This window comes from Nicotiana tabacum, chromosome 3, assembly GCF_000715075.1.
Source record: "Nicotiana tabacum cultivar K326 chromosome 3, ASM71507v2, whole genome shotgun sequence".
NCBI classification, from domain to species: domain Eukaryota; kingdom Viridiplantae; phylum Streptophyta; class Magnoliopsida; order Solanales; family Solanaceae; genus Nicotiana; species Nicotiana tabacum.
Window position 1 is genome coordinate 181,401,680 of NC_134082.1, and position 19,836 is coordinate 181,421,515.

Consider the following 19,836-nt stretch of genomic DNA (forward strand, 5'->3'; position numbering starts at 1 on the left):
GGGTTCATCCGCCCTCAAATAGGATATATCGGGTCCATCCGCCCTCAAAAAGGATATGTCGGGTTCATCCGCCCTCAAATAGGATCTGTCGAGTTCATCCGCCCTCAAATAGGATCTGTTGGGTTCATCCGCCCTCAAATAGGATCTGTCGGGTTCATCCGCCCTCAAATAGGATATTTTGGGTTCATCCGCCCTCAAATAGGATATGTCGGGTTCATCCGCCCTCAAATAGGATCTTGTTTTCAAAGTTATTGTTGAAGACAGGCGCCCACCTGAATAACGAGAGGAATACATTTCTGTCTTTTCATTTTTTGTTCTGGGTCACCCACCAGTATAATGCGGGAATACATTTCTGTCTTTTCATTTCTGTTCTAGGTCACCCACCAGTATAATACGGGCATATCATTTTTCATATCTTTACAACCAGGCGCCCACCTGTATAACGAGAGGAATACTTTCAGTCTTTAAAATTCTCACCAGGCGCCCACCTGAATAACGAGAGGAATACATTTCAGTATTTGCATTTCATGTTCCAGGCGCCCACCTGTATAACGAGAGGAATACATTTCAGTCTTTTTATTTCAAGTGTTGAATTTGGGAGCCCGCCCACAGATAACAGAGGCATAAATTCAGTCTTTATTTTCAAGTGTTGAAGTTGGGAGCCCGCCCAGATAACAGAGGCATAAATTCAGTCTTTACTTTTCAAGTGTTGAAATTGGGAGCCCGCCCAGATAATAGAGGCATACATTCAGTCTTTACTTTTAAGTGTTGAAGTTGGGAGCCCGCCCAGATAACAGAGGCATACATTCAGTTTTTTATTTCAGGTATTGAAATTGGGAGCCCGCCCAGATAACAGAGGCATACATTCCACGTCTTTACCCATAGGAGATGCATTTCCTCCTAAGTTTGTTTTAGTTTTACCCATAGGAGATGCATTTCCTCCTAAGATATGTTTCACCATAGGAGACGCACTTCTTAAAGTTCAGTTTCACCATAGGAGACGCACTTCCTAAAGCAAGTTTCACCAATAGGAGACGCACTTCCTAAGCAAGTTTTATCAATAGGAGACGCACTTCCTAAGTGAGTTTCACCAGTAGGAGACGTACTTCCTAAGCAAGTTTTACCAGTAGGAGACGCACTTCCTAAGCAAGTTTCACCAATAGGAGACGCACTTCCTAAGAATAGTTCACCAGTAGGAGACGCACTTCCTAAGACAAGTTTCACCAGTAGGAGACGCACTTCATAAGTTCAGTTTCACCAATAGGAGACGCACTTCCTAAAAATATTTCACCATAGGAGACGCACTTCCTAAGCGAGTTTCATCAATAGGAGACGCACTTCCTAAAGTTCAGTTTCACCATAGGAGACGCACTTCCTAAAATTCAGTTTTACCATAGGAGACGCACTTCCTAGGTTCAGTTTCACCAATAGGAGACGCACTTCCTAAGAATAGTTTCACCCAGTAGGAGACGCACTTCCTAAAGAACAGTTTTTCCCAATAGGAGACGCACTTCCTAAAGTTCAAGTTTCACCATAGGAGACGCACTTCCTAAAGCAAGTTTCACCAATAGGAGACGCACTTCCTAAGCAAGTTTCATCAATAGGAGACGCACTTCCTAAGTCAGTTTCACCATAGGAGACGCACTTCCTAAAGCAAGTTTCACCAATAGGAGACGCACTTCCTAAGCAAGTTTCATCAATAGGAGACGCACTTCCTAAGTCAGTTTCACCATAGGAGACGCACTTCCTAAAGTTCAGTTTCACCATAGGAGACGCACTTCCTAAGTTCATTTCACCCATAGGAGACGCACTTCCTAAGTCAGTTTCACCATAGGAGACGCACTTCCTAAAGTTCAGTTTCACCATAGGAGACGCACTTCCTAAGTTCATTTCACCCATAGGAGACGCACTTCCTAAGATATGTTTCACCATAGGAGACGCACTTCCTAAAGTTCAGTTTCACCATAGGAGACGCACTTCCTAAAGCAAGTTTTATCAGTAGGAGACGCACTTCCTAAGATAAGTTTCACCAGTAGGAGACGCACTTCCTAAGCTCAGTTTCACCAATAGGAGACGCACTTCCTAAAAATATTTCACCGATAGGAGACGCACTTCCTAAGTTCAGTTTTACCATAGGAGACGCACTTCCTAAGTTCAGTTTCACCAATAGGAGACGCACTTCCTAAAAATATTTCACCAGTAGGAGACGCACTTCCTAAGCAAGTTTCACCAATAGGAGACGCACTTCCTAAGCAAGTTTCACCAGTAGGAGACGCACTTCCTAAGCAAGTTTCACCAGTAGGAGACGCACTTCCTAAATCCATTGTACCAGTAGGAGACGCACTTCCTAAAAAGTTTCACCAGTAGGAGACGCACTTCCTAAGTTTATTGCACCCAGTAGGAGACGCACTTCCTAAGAATAGTTCACCAGTAGGAGACGCACTTCCTAAGACAAGTTTCACCAGTAGGAGACGCACTTCCTAAGTTCAGTTTCACCAATAGGAGACGCACTTCCTAAAAATATTTCACCAGTAGGAGACGCACTTCCTAAGATAAGTTTCACCGGTAGGAGACGCACTTCCTAAGTTCAGTTTCACCAATAGGAGACGCACTTCCTAAAAATATTTCACCAGTAGGAGACGCACTTCCTAAGCAAGTTTTACCAGTAGGAGACGCACTTCCTAAGATAAGTTTCACCAGTAGGAGACGCACTTCCTAAGTTCAGTTTCACCAATAGGAGACGCACTTCCTAAAAAGATTTCACCCCTAGGAGATGCACTTCCTAGTTTGATTCATTTTAAGTTCGACCATAGGGGACACAATTCCTAGTCCAATTTTTGAAGTTTACCCGTAGGAGACGCACTTCCTAGTTTAGCTCATTCCGATTCAACCATAGAAGACACACTTTCTAGTTTGAGTCATTGAGGTTTTTATTTTAGCAGACACATTTTCTAGCAAGAGTTTTGGTTTTACTCAGAGGAGATACACATCCTAGCCTAGTCTTTAGTTTACTCTCATCATTGCATCAGTAGTGTAAGTGAGTTACAATTTTGCTAACGACTCACAAATCTTCCCAGTACAAACTGGGTTAGGAAATTTTGTTTGTTTTGTTTGTTTTGATTGTCAGGGACCCGCTGTAGAACAGAGGTTGTTGCGTGTCGAAGATAGAAGAAGTCAGGAGTCCGCTTGTAGAACGGGGAAACATTTTTCAAGATCAAGCAGTGACCCATTGGAAAGCAGAAGGTTACAACAAAAATCCCCAGCACTCAATCCAAGATAGAAGCAATAAGAAGCTCGCCCCAAGAATGCAAGTCAACAGTCTGGGATGATCAACAGAAGCTGGTCACCAAAAACAAAACAAAAAAAAAACAAGAAGAAAAAAGAAGAAAAATGAATGAATCCAAAGCACGGAAGTGGAGAACAGATGTGATCTGCTCAAGAACTAGCGCCTACAACTAGCAAGTATCAAGGTTCAAATCCAAAGTCTGTATGAAGCACCATTCAAGACTCAAGACCAAGTTTCAGAAGACTTAAGAGATAGGAATCCTTGTAACTAGTAGCTGATAGGCTTAGTTAGTCTTTTTCAGTTTTCATTTTTGTTGTAATGACAGGACCGCGGACCGGAACCTCAACGGAACGGCACCTCGATCGGCTCTTCACCTCGGTACAACTTCACTATCTCTCTCATATCCGAACTACATGTGGCCTGATTCCTGTAAAACCAAGGATATGTAGGCAGCTCAGATACCAGGGCTCGGTCACATTCCCTCCCTTTCCTTAAGTGTAGTCCGTCCAAGTAATGGTCGGGTCAAAAACACGTCTAGTCGTTCTTTGTCGGAAAACTCTTCGTGTTTCCAGTCAAAGAGGGGCAGCTGTAAGCACGTGATTTTTGACCCTCCCTGAGAATTTTCACATTTTTAGCGTGAATATGTGAAATTGGGTCCAATATAGTCATTTTAACTATTTTACTTTATTTCGTTGCAAAAAGAAAAATCACAAAAAATATATATATATAATTTTAGTTTATGTATTTCTCATAAACTTGAAAAATACAAAAAAAATTGTACTTTATTTTGGTACTTTATATAAATTCGAAAATTACAAAAAATATAGTTCTATTAATGTTTCCAGTCATTATAATTTTGAAAAAGTACAAAAAATATTACTTCATATTTTTGTCTTTATTAAAGAACGAAAATTACAAAAAAATAGTTTTATTAATATTCTATAGTCATTTTTAACTTTGAAAAATACAAAAAAATTACTTCATATTTTATCTTAAAAACGAAAATTACAAATAGTTTTATTAATATTTTGTAGCTATTTTAAACCTTGAAAAATATTTAAAAAAGATATAGTTTTGTTTAAATACTAGTATTATTTTTGGTAGTTATTTTGCTTACATAGGACTAGTTAAGCAACGTGTTTTTATTTCTTGGGTCCGGGCGAAAGAATAATATTCGGGTTCAAACTACCCGGTTTTTAGGCCTAATTGTCGGACCTAGCCCACAATAAACCGTGTCCAGGACACATGGGGAACCCCACCACGCGTGGGAGACATATGCCTCGAACCCCACCACGTGTGGGGCTCATTTTTCTTGACAAGCCCATGCTAAATACACGGACAAACACAAAGAAAGGGGGGACCAACAAACGGGGATTTTGAAAATTTTTGGGCAGACTACTGTTCCTCTTTCTTCTTCAAAAAAGAAGAAAGAAAGAAAACCTACGAAGAAGCCCTTCGACCACCGGACTTCCCCCAGCGTCCCAAACCCAAACACCACGTCCAAACAACCAGCTCCCCGACTCCCTCGTCGTCCCTGTCCAACCAACGACCCCAAAATCCTCGCGTCCAAAACCATCGGTAAACCCCCTACGTACCAGCTCCGTCGAGCTGCTGCTCGCTGCATCGCCACCCCCTCCGTTCAGCTCCCCGTCACCACCAAACACCACCCTAAACCATCGTTAAACCTACCCAAAACCACCATCGTCTTCCTCCTTCGAAAAACCAAGAAACCCTACTGTAAAACCACGCAAAACCCTCCATTCCAGCCCTTCCACCGTCTGAACCCCCCAGCTCCTCAACACCACCACAAACGATCCCTTCCCTCCGTCGACCCCTTGTCGTGACCAAACAGGCCCGTCGCGTCCCCGTCGCCAAAAAGCCAAACCACCTGAAGAGGAAGACACCATCGTCTTCTTCTTCAACTCACCAAACGACCCATCCAGCCCCGGCCATCGACTACTGTCCGAACACCACCACCATTGCTGCCCTCAACCCCACCGTCCAAACGCCATAACCAACAACCCAAAAACCACAGTCGCACTACCCTATCCCCGGCCAGCGAGCTCTTGCGTCGTCATTGTCCAAACCAACGCCGGAAACCACCATGCACCAGTCCCGTCATCCAGCCTTGTCGACCAAGCAGTCCACCAACAGCTGACCCCTCGTCGTCAAACACCACCAGTCGACGGCCAATCAGCCCAGTTATCGTTGTTCGTTCACTATCGTCGTGCAGTCCATCGAGGTCGACTTTGGTTCGTCGAGGTCCGGTACGTCGAGATGTTCGTCTGAGGTTTCATCATTGTTCCTCGTCGAGTGAAATCCGGTACGTTGAGGTTGTTATCCGAAGTTTCATCGCAGGTCCAACGCATCGGACGATAATATCAAGTAGGTCATCTCTGTCCGTGTCCTCCATATCTAATGTTAGTAATATGTATATGTGTTTGTTGAAATACAGTCCTAGTTCATGCGGATAGTATGCACGCGAGACATGTACCTATGATGTTTGTGAACTGCTATTTCCTGTTAATTAAATTCGTATGGTATTGAAATGTGACCGTGAATGTCTTTTTTCCGTTGTTTCGTTACTTCAAGTGTTTGTTCAGTATTTTGTTTCTTCATGTTTAGATTATTGACATTTGTCACAATAGGCATTCGTACACATTCTGAAAGGTGTTAATTATTTTAGTTTATCTTAATAATCGTTGATACATGTGGTAGTAATGTTAAAATTTTAGTAGCAATTTTAATTCCGCAGAAAAATACTCGCTTCATCAAATGAGTTCAATTTATAACCCATGATCTCGCGAAGTAGCTAAAAACGTAGTTATTTTAGTCTTGTCCTGTTTCTAAAAAAAACAAGAAAAACAAATAAATAAATAAAAATGAGACGAGCCTCACCAAAAATAAAAATAAAAAAATACAAGCTGCGGGGCCCTCTAAATGTATATATTAAATACTTAGATTCCGGGACGGGTCGTTTAACAAATTTCACGGCCCTAGCCCAAAATAATAATGTGCTAGTTGCTTTAGGCGCGCCTTTAATAATGTTATCTCCCTAAACTCGGGTGCACATTTATGTGACCCAAATCCAAATCTCAACGGAGTCGAAATATGTCTCTAGTCACGGGCGCATTGATTGTGGCGTGGCCCGAGATGCATTTCCATGACGTTGCAAATTCCTTTAAAAAAATAAGAATGAGATGAGCCTCGCCGAATAAAAAATACAAATTGCGGGGCCCTCAGTAAATACTTGTTTTAAATTACTTAGAATTCAGGAGGGCCGCTTAGTGAATTTCGTGGCCTTCCCAAAATAATAACGCGATAGTCTCTTTAGGCGCGTGTTTAATAATCTATTTTCTTAAACTTGGGTGTGCATTTAATGTGACCCAAATCCAAATCTCAAAACATCAAATAAAATGCGTTCCGCATTGTGGGTGCATTTCATGTGACGCAGTCCAAAGACGTGTTTTAAGCGATGTTCACATTCTTGTAAAAACAATAATAATAAAGCGGTTAAAAGTTAAAATTTGCACATAAGTTCATACTTGTATAAAATCAGATAATCAAGCCGAATATAACAATTGAGCGACCGTGCTAGAACCACGGAACTCGGGAATGCCTAACACCTTCTCCCAGGTTAACAGAATTCCTTATCCGGATTTCTGGTACGCAGGCTGTAATATAGAGTAATTATTTTCCTCGATTCGGGATTAAAATTGGTGACTTGGGACACCCTAAATCTCCCAAGTGGCGACTCTGAAATAATTAAACCAATCCCGTTTCGATTGTCCTTTAATTGGAAAAAACTCCCCTCTGCGCCCCCTCGGGCGCGGAAAAAGGAGGTGTGACACTAGTTGTAGTGGCTAATGACCAAACCTCGCAGGTCCAGCAAAAGATCGACAAGATCGACCAGCTTCGAAAGGAGATGGATGAGGTCCAAGTTATGGCAACGGGTGGAAGAAAAAGATGGATCTGCTGGCCTCGGAGAAGGAAACCGCCTAGGAAAAGATTTTTTCGGTAGAAGTTCAACTTAGGAACGGGGTCAGCTAAATGAAGATCTCCGAGCACAACTGAGCTTGGTTGTCGCAGAATGGGATGCCCTTGGAAAAGAGCTCGAAGCAATAAGGTCCCAGGTGGAGAAAACCTCTACCGATGTGAGGGGATAATGGCCCTATACAAGGCCGATGTTGAGGCAGCCGAGGACCGCATGAAGACCAATGCCGAATATATGAGGCGGCTGTCTCGAAGGGAGACGCTCGAAGAGATCCATGCTCGAGGTTTCAACCTGTCTCCCGAGGTCGAGGAGGTAAAGAGACTTGAGGTTGAGGCCAAGAAACTAGCCGAACCCGAAGGTGAAGAGGGCTCCGAGGGTTCTGAAGACTCCAAAGCCCCCGATGGTTTTGGTGACGACTTGGTCTCCGGTGAAGATCAGGCGTGAATGGCTTAGGATTTAGTTTTTGTGTACATATTTTTTGTTTATTTTGAGGCTGTTTTGTTGGGACTATGTAAAGATATTCTGGAATATATAAAATTTTTCCCTTTGGCAATTTCAACTCTTTAGCATCTCTTCACGATTTCTATTCTTGCAAATATTTCTAATGCCTTAGCATAGAATCTAATGTTGTGATAAGTCATTTGTTTTTTGGAGGTCCAAACAGAGCTTGACCTTGATACAATTTTTTATCTACTCGAAACTTTGAAAGCTCTAAGCGACCGGAATTTTTCCAATAATGCATAAAGTATTCTTAGACGACGTTTTTTTAAGGGTAACCTTTTGGTAGGTTTTGAATTTTTATTGAAGGCCTTATGTTTTGATTGAGGGCTTCGGACGTCTCTGAGTCGTTTATTACCATTGTCGTAGTGCCTCCGGGATTCGATATCCCGAGATGCCCGAAATTATTTCGGACGGTAGTCCCTTGGGCTCGATAATTCCCGAATAGGGATAGCCCTTAGGCCTCAGGTAGGGGTAGCTCTTGGGCTCGATAGTTTCTGAATAGGGATGGCCCTTAGGCTCGATGCTTTGAAAGGCAAAAATATATAGTAGCAAGGTGGGAACTTTCTTTCATTTCTATGTGTAAAGTACATAATTGAAGGTGAGTAAAAGCTTGTATTATGGCTACAGTGGCTTATGCGGGCACGGTCCATTTGAATGTTTGGCTCTTACAATAAATCCTAACCATCAGAACTAAGCTGTTCAAGTACAAAGTTCCCTTATTTTCTTGCTAAGAAGTCTAACCCGAGGGTGATGACCCTCAGTATTCGAGGTCGATCTTTGAGAGGGTATTGATACTGCTGATGCGACCATTGACTCTGATTTTAAAACCGCTCTTTGAATCTTGCCGAAAAACCTATTTGGGACAAAACCGGTTCAAAGAAAAAAGAGTGCAGTGCGTGCTTTCAAACCTAATAGTCGTACTTTCCCTTGGCCATTGCCTGCAAGCATTAGTCTGATTCACAATAATATAAAAAGGTAATTGAAAACGTCCCTTATCAATAGTATCACCTTAAGTGTATCACGTTCCAGTTGTTTGGTAGTTGTACACTGTTTCCTGCTTCGACTTTCTACGAGCCCTTGCCGGTAATTCCGATGACTCGATATGGTCCTTCTTAATTCGGCCCCAACTTTCCCTCTTTCTGGTTTCTGGTGTGCAACGTTACTTTCCTTAGCACCAAGTTTCCAATTTTGAAGTGTTGGAGGTTGGCCCTTCAGTTGTAGTATCTTTCTATCCGCTACTTTTGGGTGGCCAACCGGACTAGGGCTGCCTCTCACCTTTCATCCAATAATCCGAATACTGAACCCGGCCACACATGCAATTCATAATACATAATATGAAACCTGAAACTCGATTCTCCTACCTCAAACGTTATTAATGCTTCGACACCGTAGACCAACGAAAATGGGGTGGCCTCGGTACTAGACTTTGAGGTCGTACGGTATGATTCTCGTCAATACATGCCGAGATCCGCGCCGTGATACCCGATTAGTCACAGATATTATGGCCTTCCGTTAATCGTGTTCGATTGCCCAATAATGCTCTCCAATCCTGCTAGGGTGATAGGGGGTGGATAGAATCTTTTTGATCTTGTGGTCATCAAAAAACTTACTTACCTTGCTGCCGATGAGCTGCCTCCTGTTACCACACACGATCTCGGTCGGTATCCCGAACTGGCATATTATGTGGGCCCAAATAAAATTGATCACTTTTTTCTTGGACTTTCTCGGATGCTTGAGCTTTGACCTATTTAGAAAAATAGTCAGTCATAAATAATATGAATTGAGCCTTACCAGGTGCCCATGGCAGGGGGCCGGCGATGTCTATTCCCCACTTCATGAACAACCATGGGGATAAGACCGAATGTAGTAACTCCCCAAGTTGATGGATCATAGGTGTGTGTCTTTCACAGCCGTCACACCTTCGTACAAAGTCCTTTGCATCTTTCTCCATGTTAATCCAGTAGTACAAAGTCCTTTGCTGACCCTAATTATCTTCCAAACCAAATATTCTGTCCGCGAATGGTTTCCGCAGGTGCCCTTGTGAACTTCTCCAAGACGTATTCGGTGTCTCCCGGCCCCAAGAATATGGCGAGTGGGCCATCAAAGTTTCTTCTATCCAAAGTGCCTTCGGACATGCTAAACTTGGCTGCCTTCTTGCGTAAAGCTCTCATTTCTTTAGGGTCATAGGGTAATTTCCCAGTCTTCAAGTAATCTGTGTACTTGTTTCTCCAATCCCAAGTTAAACTTATTGAATTTATTTCTGCGTGACCTTCTTCCACTATTGATTTCATGAGTTGCATGACCGTTCCTAAGTTGAAGTCGTCATCATCAACCGATGACCCCAAGTTAGCCAGGGCATTAGCCTCGCTATTTTGATCTCGAGGCACATGTTGGAGGGTCCATTTCTTGAATTGATGCAGCGCCACCTGCAATTTGTCTAAATACCTTCGCATTCGTTATTCTTTTACTTCAAACGTCCCATTAACTTGATTTACCATAAGGAGGGAATCACACTTAGCTTCGACCACCTCGGGCCCAAGGTTTTAAGCCAATTCAAGACCTAAAATCATAGCCTCATACTCGGCCTCATAGTTAGTCAATTTCACAATTTGAATAGATTGCCTAACTCTGCTGCCCGTAGGCGGCTTCAACACGGTGTCAAGTCCGGACCCCATTGCATTTGAGTCACCGTACGTAAAGAGGGTTCAGATTCTCGAGGAAGACCCAGAGGTTAACAATAACTCCCTTTCGACTGTGGGTATTAAGACCAGCATAAAGTCGGCCAAAATTTGTGATTTGATGGCGGTTCGGGATCGATATTCAATATTGTACTCGCTAATTTCTATGGCCCATTTAGCCAGTCGGCCCGAGAGCTCGGGTTTATGCATTATGTTTCTTAATGGGTAAGAAGTTACGACGCATATGGCGTGACATTGAAAGTAAGGTTTCAACTTTCTTGAGGCGCTTAGCAAAGCGAGCACCAATTTCTCTAGGTGAGGATACCTTGTTTCGGCCTTGCCCAGGGTTCTACTAACATAATAAACAGGAAATTACGTACCATCCTCTTCCCGAACAAGGACTCCACTTACCTCTACTTCGGATACCGCCAAAAAAAGGTATAGTTGTTCATTCGCCTTCAGAGTATGGAGAAGGGGTGGATTTGAAAGGTACCATTAGAGTTCTCCCAAGGCTTGCTAGTTCTTCGGGGTCCAAGAGAAGTTATTTTTCTTCTTAAATAGTGAGAAAAATCGATGGCTTTTGACTGAAGATCTCGATATGAACCAGCCTAGTGTGGTTATGCGCCTGATTAGCCTGTGAATGACCTTAACACTATCCACCATGGTGATTTCTTCTATGTCTTTTATTTTATTAGGATTAATCTCGATCCCCCGATTAGATACTATGAATCAGAGGAATTTTCTAGATCCGACCCAAAATGCGCATTTTTTCGGGTTCAGCTTCATATTGTATTTCTTCAGTATGTTGAAGGTTTCCTGCAAATATTTCAAATGGTCCTTTACTTGTAGGGACTTAACTAACATGTCATCAATGTAAAACTTCCATTGATTTTCCTATTTGTTCTTTGAACATCCGATTTACTAGGATTTGATAAGTGGTACTAGCATTTTTAGTCTGAATGACATTACGTTATAACAATAGGTGCCAAATTTAGTGATAAAGGAAGTTTTTTCTTGATTGCTCGGGTCCATACGGATTTGGTTGTACTCGGAATAGGCATCAAGAAAGCTGAGTATCTCGTGCCCGGCCATTGCATCGATCATGCGATCTATGTTAGGCAAAAGAAGAGAATCCTTGGGGTGTGCCTTATTCAAGTCTTTGTAATCTACACGCATTCTTAATTTATTTCCTTTTTTAGGAACTACTAGTACGTTAACCAACCAATCCGCGTACTTAACTTCCCTAATGGAACCTATTCTAAGGAGTTTGGATACCTCGTCTTTGATGAATGCATGCTTGACCTCAGACTGAGGTCTCATCTTCTATTTATCGAGTGGAACTTCGGATCCAATCTTAGCTTATGAGTGAATACTTCTGGCAGGATCCTTGTCATGTCAAGATGGGACCAAGCGAAACAATCTACATTAGTTATAAGGAATTTAATGAGTTTTTTTCTGAGTTAGGGAGTTAACCCAATGCCTAGGTATACCTTCCAATCGGGCAAGTGTTCAATTAATATTACTTGCTCCAGCTCCTCGATCGTTAATTTGGTGGCATCATAATTGACAGGGGTGATGAAAGACCTAGGAACTTCGTAATCATCATCCTCGCTTGCTTTTTGTTTCTTCGGTTCAGTCGGGTCGGTGTTGGTGATTGCTATTTAGTTTGTTCTTTCCTAACCGGCTCCATATACTTTGATGTCGAGAGTGCGGACATCGAGATCACCTCGTCGACCACAAACATTTTTTTGTGGCCGACTTCTCTCCGTAAAATGTCTTGGTCCCTCTCAGTGTGGGGAACTTCAGCGCCTGGTGTAGTGTCAAGGGTACCGCCCTCATGATGTGAATCCATGGCCACCCGAATAGGGCGTTATATCTCATATCCCCTTCGAACACATAGAACTTCATTTCTTGAATTGTCCCGACGTTGTTCACCCGTAAGGTTATCTCCCCTTTCGTAGTTTCGCATGCCATGTTGAATTTGTTTAAAACCCGGACTGCAGGCACTATTTGGTCTCTTAGACCCAACTGCTCTACGACCCTCAATCTGATGATGTTGGCTGAGCTACCTTTATCACTCAACATACGTTTAACTAGAGATTTATTTACAAGTACAGATATTACCAGTGCGTCAGTATGTGGTTACATGATGCCTTTGGCGTCCCCATCATTGAACAAAATGGTCCTATCTGGGATATAATCTCGGGTTCATTTTTCCTTTGTGATGGACACCTTGGTACGTTTCAGCATTGGTCCTTGGGGGACGTCAACTCCACCAATGATCATGTTGATGACATGTTGAGGTTCCTATTGTTTCGATGTGTTTGTTAGAGTTCCTATTCCTGAAGTGATTTTTGGCTCGATCACTCAAAAATTCCCGGAGATGCCCGTTATTGAAAAATCGGGCAAAACTTCTTCTCTCAACTGTTGGCAGTCCTCGGTTCTATAGTCGTGAGTTTCATGGTACTTACACATAAAGTCGGTCTCTCTTGGTAGGGTCGTACTGCAACGGTCGAGGCTATTTGGTATCTTTGATGCTCCCGATGGCAGATACGATGCTGGCAGCATCGACACTGAAGTTGTTTTTGATAGCCTTGGTGCCTTCCTAGCCACGAGTGGCTTGTCGAAATCATTTTTTCTCATGAGTCCCCGACTATTGTGGCTTCGATCATTCCTTTTTTCATTTCTCGTAAGGTTAAGACCAGATCCGTTACCTCTTTGGTTTCCATTATACGGTTGATACCGATCTTTGTTCGATTTTTGTTCATGATCGATGACTCTCTAAGACTGAGGGAATAAATGGACCCGGAGGGTCCCCTAAGCTGATCATTCTTGACTCTGATTTTTGATTAGTACCTGTTATGGACATCGACCCAAGTTACCGCCGGGTATTATATCAAATTCTGTTTCAATTCATGCGAAGCCAAAGAGCTTCCAGGGTTGAGTCCTTGGGTGAACGCCTGACGGCCAAATCGTTAGCGGCCGGAGGCGGATCCTTTTGTTCCATTTGAAACCTCGACACGAATTACGTAAGCATTTCGTTATGTCTTTGTTTTATATCGACAAGATCTAATTTCCTAGTCTCTACCTTGATGGCCCCGACATGCGCTTTTACAAAAGCATCTGCAAGCATAACAAACAAATCAATGGAATTAGGGGGTAAGTTGTGATACCATATCATAGCTTCTTTCAATAGGGTTTCTCCGAACTTTTTCAGCAAAACAGACTCGATTTTATCATCTTCTAACTCGTTTCCATTGATAGCACACATGTTGGAGGTCACGTGTTAATTTGGATCCGTAGTTCTGTTATATTTCAAAATTTCGGGCATACGGAACTTCTTCTGGATTGGTTTCGATGTCGCGCTCGGAGGGAATGGATTTTGGACAAATTTCTTGGAATCCGGGCCTTTGAATATCGGGGGTGCTCCTCGGATTTGATCAACTCTAGAGTAATAGGTCTCCACTTTTTGTCGTTGGTTTTGATCTTCTTTTCCCCCGATTCCACCCGCTTTGTCAGTTCCTCAAGCATCTTTATTATTTAGGGGTTGGTCCTCGATTCAACATTACCCGGCCTTTCCGCGGTTTGTTCATTTCTTCGGGTGTTTTTCCGTGATGGTTCGGGCTCAACTTTATTGGGGGTACGGCTTTGGTTCTATAGCTGGGTATCGTAGCCTGTTGGGCTTGTAAAATTTCAAAGATTACTCGCAAATTGATCACATCGCCTTCACAGTCGTGTGTACCCCGATCTATTGGTCGGTCTCCTCCGCGAGCGCTGTTCTCAGGGTAGGTAGGCAAGTTTGCATCGATGGCCACATATGAGTTGGTATCGATCAAGTCCGTAACCGAAACTCTATTGGGATCAACATAGGGTGCCTCGTTGCTGGGCACTATATTGTTGTTCTCGCCATGGTGGCCAGATTCAGCATCAACGTTCAAGTGAGTAGATTGAGAGTTTGACATATTTAAGTTAACCTAAAATTAAATTCTCAAAGAATAAGCGTAAAACAAAGTGCGTTATGGAAATTTGTATCAAACTACCACAATTATCCTTAGCCCTACGGTGGGCGCCAAACTATTAACCCTTAAAAACGGATAATGATTGAATTTATACGTGGTTTTATGGATATGTGGGTTAATTCAATACAAGTTATCGATGATGTAAGATAAAAGACGTAATAAATAGCCAAACCGGTGATAAAAGTGAGTCCAGGCTCGGTTAAAAGCTTAATAAAAATCTGCCTTCGGTTCTGAGCTCGGCACTTATGAAGAACTTATTAACCAAAACAAGAACTTTTAATCATTTTTGGAAACAGAGAAAATAGATGTATATTGCTTTGGAATGCGTGTTTAACGTGTGTGATGAATAATCAGCTTCCTCTTTATATAGTAAGGGAGATTTATCCTAAGTACAATTCTAAAAAAGATAAAAATCTTTCCGAATGTCAGAAATGATGCATTGTGGAATCAAAAAGTCCTAAGACCACAGAAAGTAGTAAACAATGTGAAAGAGGAATGCAGGGCAAAAATGCAAGGAATCATGGAGAGGAAATCAACATAAAAAAGACAGAGATTATGGATAAAGAATTTACTGTAAATGCTAAATGAATAGATAGGATACTATGTTGAAATAGTATAGAAACAGAGAAGGAAGTAAAATAGATGGAGGAACTATGTGTATAATTGAGTTTGTTTGTGGTGATTAATAAAGATTATCTCATTAACCAAAAAAAAGAAATCTTTCTTCTCGCTAATTACTGATCTACCGCTGATATGTGTCGAGATTCACGTCGTGATATTTTGTTGGGTACGAATATCATGGCCCCTTGTTAATCATGTGTGGTCGTTTGGCAATGCCTTTTGTGGCCTCGTTATTCAAATCAGGTTCGGGGGCATGATCTCAATGGCTCCGGAGCAGGTGTTTTATTCGAGCTTTGATACGGGCGGCTCCCGGCTTCAATCTCGACTACACACAGTTAAATCCTCTGTTCGTTCGCCCCACAAAAAAATCGGGGTGCTTGTTACATCCGTTTTTAATCCCTACAATAACACTTAATCGTAGAGTTTAAATTTTGAATTGGAGCTTTGAAAATCGAAATTTCTTGGTAGGAAGACTTCAACACCTTTGTACGCATATTCAACACGAATTTAACTTAATAGAAGTAATTGTAATGACATTAAAACCGAATTCCTAAAAAGGAAAATTAAAAAAAGTAATCCTTGGGAATAAAGCGTGGCCTGAACTCTATATCATGTACTATTGAGACTGAGAAGGAGATGTGGACATCCACATGCAGGCTCTTGTCCCTTTCTCTTGGAATTTTCCAGTATCTTAGGATATGTATTGTTTAATACAAGTTGGTCAGTTTTCTGCAAACAGCAAAATTTCCTTCTTTTTTCTTCTTCATATTTAGTATTTATCAGCTATCGTATATAACCCTCCCAAATTTTTGTCAAAATATCACAACAAAACTATTTAAGATAGGAGAAAAACCGAGTGTATACTCATCGCATTCAAACCCACCAACACAAACTAGTGCAATTGCGGGGACACTTCAGAAATTGTTTTGTCCATACGTAGAATCTAGATTGAGTTTGCCAGAGCTACATATTTGGCTATGCAGTACTCCAATCCTTTTGTTATCCAACTTTTGCGTGTATTCTAGTAATAAAATTTAGCATCATTCTTTTGATAGTCTAGCTGTATTTAGATAATAAGACTCTAAATTTTCAAACAAAATTATTTTTCCTCGTGGGACAAACTATAGTTTAGACCAATTAGATGAATCTTTATATCAATTAAATCGAATATAAAAACAATCTTTTTTATGAAGACGATTAGCATGTAAAGTTTAGAATTCCTGTCATTTTAATCTGAAGAATATTTCCAAATCCCCTCACTCAAAATTGTAATGTCAACATAAAGGAAAGAAAAGTACACATTGTACTGTTTTGATGCATTGTGGACACAGGCTCAATAATGACATTATGCCACGATATTGGATGACAACCGATCATGTAATAGACTACACTAGATATAAGATGAAGTGACATTTCCATATAGGGTTGCACAATATATACATTATATACACACCTTTGTTCATTAATTAGGAGCGTATATCTTATAACATTATCACAACATAATTTAATTAATTAAGCTGTAGTTGCATTTGATACTACGTACTTTATTAATCTATAGGTAGTGACTAGTGAGAAATATAATAAATAAATAAATTAAAGTGGAGTGGGATTTGCTGTCTCGCGTTTGTCCTCGGATATTGAGCTCTAGGGATTCCCTCGTATCCATCTAGCTAAGACTACAACTACTACTATCTGTCTGTGTTCAATTTAAATTTAAACAAAGAATGTATAGTTACATTACTTAGTGATGTTGGGTTTCTGGCTTTCTACTTTATTCAACTACCAGAGAATATTTTCTTTCTTTCTTGAAACTCTCGAGATTCATCTATCATATGCTGCTTGCTTTACTTCTCTGTCCTCTTCTTAGACTAAGAATGTCTTTCCATATATTTTAATCTTTCTCTTTCCAAAAATTATTTAAAAAATAGACAAGTTTATTCATGACCAAACCCTTCACGTGAAATTAGCAATAAAGAATGATTTACACAAAAAATTGTTTTTTCAATTAATTCTTTCTCTAAATATTTAGTTTGTTCAAACCGTCAACAAAAGAAGACTCACGTCGCCACCTATCTTTGTCTGCTTACTCTTTGTTTCAAAACGATTCCTTTTGGAAGAGAAGATCAAAGAAGAAAGAAAGAAAGAAAAAATATGCTAGGAGACTGTGAGAAGATGGTACTCATCCCTTCTTCCACTACTAATGAATGGCCACAGGTTTTTTCCTTTCTCTTTCTCAATTATTAGACTAAAAAACCCATGACCCCATCTTTGTCTTTTAGCTTTTGGAAGAGAATATCTATTACTTGTGTTGTTATTTTTTACTCTAAACCTACCACTCATCCATTTCTTCTTTTCTTCTTCTTTGATTTCTCTCTTTTGTAGCAAAATATTCAGTCAGATGAGAAAACATTGATGATGTCCTCAAATGGTAGTAGTGATATGGAGAAACCAATTCAAGATCCACAGCAACAACAACAACAACAACAGCCGCCGCTAAAATGTCCTCGTTGTGATTCATCAAATACTAAGTTTTGTTACTACAATAATTACAGTTTGTCTCAGCCAAGGCACTTTTGTAAGGCTTGTAAAAGGTATTGGACAAGAGGAGGAACCTTAAGAAATGTTCCAGTGGGAGGTGGCTGTAGGAAAAACAAGAGAATCAAGAGACCATCAGCTTCTTCTTCTTCTACTCATGATATAACTATTACTTCATCTTCAGCTCTAAATAATACTATTTCAGCTACAAACCCTAGCCATCATCATCATATTCATGGATCCCATAATATTGATCTATCTTCTACAACCTCATCAAATCATCTTAATCCTTTATTTTATGGGTTAAACACTGAGCGTTCTGATCTTAATAACAATCCATTTGCAAGGCTTTTCAGTTCTAGGGTTTCGAATGCAACCGATGAGGGACAAGTGTATTCTCTAACAGACAGTATCCCTGGATTGGATCGTCGTCTGGGGCTAGGGTTTTCTTCTTCTTCAGGGCTCATGGGTGAAAATAATTATGGACATGGATTCAATTCCATTAAGCAAATCCAAGATGTTATGACTAATTCTAATACCACTAATTCAAGTTCACTTCTTTCGAGCTACCCCATGTTTGGATCTTCATCAACTTCAAGCTCAACTTCAACTATGGCTTCCCTCATAGCTTCCAGCCTTCAGCAACAGAAGTTCATTTCCAACGGTAACAATTTTCATAGCTTGGCTCCTTATGAGGAATTGCAAATGTCAGGGAATAATAATAATAATAATAATGTTGAAAGTGGAGATGGGATGACAATGTTGAAAGAAGAGAAAATAGAAGGTGGTGGCCAAAACAGGTTGAACTGGAATAATCTTTCTAACCATCAGATTCATGAGCAAATCATGAATTCCTCTGATCCTTCACTTTCTTGGAATGGTGCTTGGCTTGATCCTTCTAATATGGGGTCTAATTCAGTCCCCTCTCTCATCTAGTACAAGTGCATTTGTCTCTCTTTTTTTTTCTTTTATCTTGATCTCCCTCTCCTTTTTATTAACATGTGTCTTTCGTAGCTAGGTAGGTACTTTTTAGCTATGTTGTTCGGATCCTCCAAGAATATCGTTGTCAGATCTTTAGAGGATGCCTTGACGAAATTTTTAGAGGATCCAAGCAACTAGCTTTCTATTTGTCTTATTTTTCTCCCTTCTACTAAAATGTCAAGACCGTAGAAAAAAGAGAACAACATGACTTCATATTGATGGGAGGAGTTGGATCGGAGTGATCATGTCAGCTGCAAGAAAATTTCAGCCTGCTATTTTTACAGTCAAGAGGTTGAAAATGTCTCTAATTTTGCGCTGAGAGGAACCTCGGATCCCTTTCATCTCATCAAATCAAGTTTTCTTAATTATATATGAAGACAAATTTCAGAGTTGACGAAGAAGCTGAAGTTGAGGAACCTGAGTACCATTTCTAGTTCCAGTGAGTGGATTTTAATTTTAATGTTAATCTTATGATGTATGTATATATATGCATGACATTGCGATTTTTCTTGATGTATTTTTCAGAATGTGTATTAGGTTTTGGGTGGGGGTTACAATGTTGGAGTCCTCGTATATGAGGAACCAATGATTATTTTTTTACTTTTCTTTTTCCATATTTCTGGAAATTTCCTCCTTGTAGTTTAGGGGAAAACGGTTGGGTATATTTGGGTATAGAAGAGAGGGAGAAACGTTGTTGTTTTAATATGATTATCATCTTATTAAGTTAGGCATTGCCATTTTCTTGCTTACTTCATTCATCATTTTTGTTTATGACTTTCACATACTATCATTCTTGATTTTCACATCCTATGTGAATTTTGACCCAAATGCATAATAATTTACAAAGAAAAAGCGGTTTACTTTGTTGCGAAAGGACACCTTGATTTGATTTAACCATTAAGATTTTGAATTTGTGTGATATATTCTCTATATTTTTCCTTTTTGTGGGGAATCAGAAGTAGTTCATCTTATTCTTGGTCTTTGCCTGAAAATCTAATGAATTTACAGAATTTTACTGCTTTCCCATCTAATACTATAACCCAAACAGCCATATTAACAACTTTACTTGAATTCGCACTACTCAACTACAAAATTCATCAGCTTTCCCTCATCGATCTGTCAAAAAAAGAAGGGAAGGACAAGAAGTACATAATTTTCAGGGTGAATTGATTTTCTTTATTTTTAAAATAATTGTTTTATATATTAAAAAGTGGGAAGCAT

General features: G+C 40.5%; 1 protein-coding gene across 1 annotated transcript; it reads left to right on the forward strand.

The window, feature by feature from the left end:
* Positions 1-16,831: 16,831 nt before the first annotated feature.
* On the forward strand, positions 16,832-19,362 carry LOC107811346 (uncharacterized). The gene is made up of 2 exons (XM_016636253.2): positions 16,832-17,313; positions 17,482-19,362. The coding sequence occupies exons 1-2, from the start codon at positions 17,251-17,253 to the stop codon at positions 18,568-18,570; spliced, it is 1,152 nt and encodes a 383-aa protein (XP_016491739.1). The 5' UTR covers positions 16,832-17,250; the 3' UTR covers positions 18,571-19,362.
* The last annotated feature ends 474 nt before the right edge of the window (positions 19,363-19,836 follow it).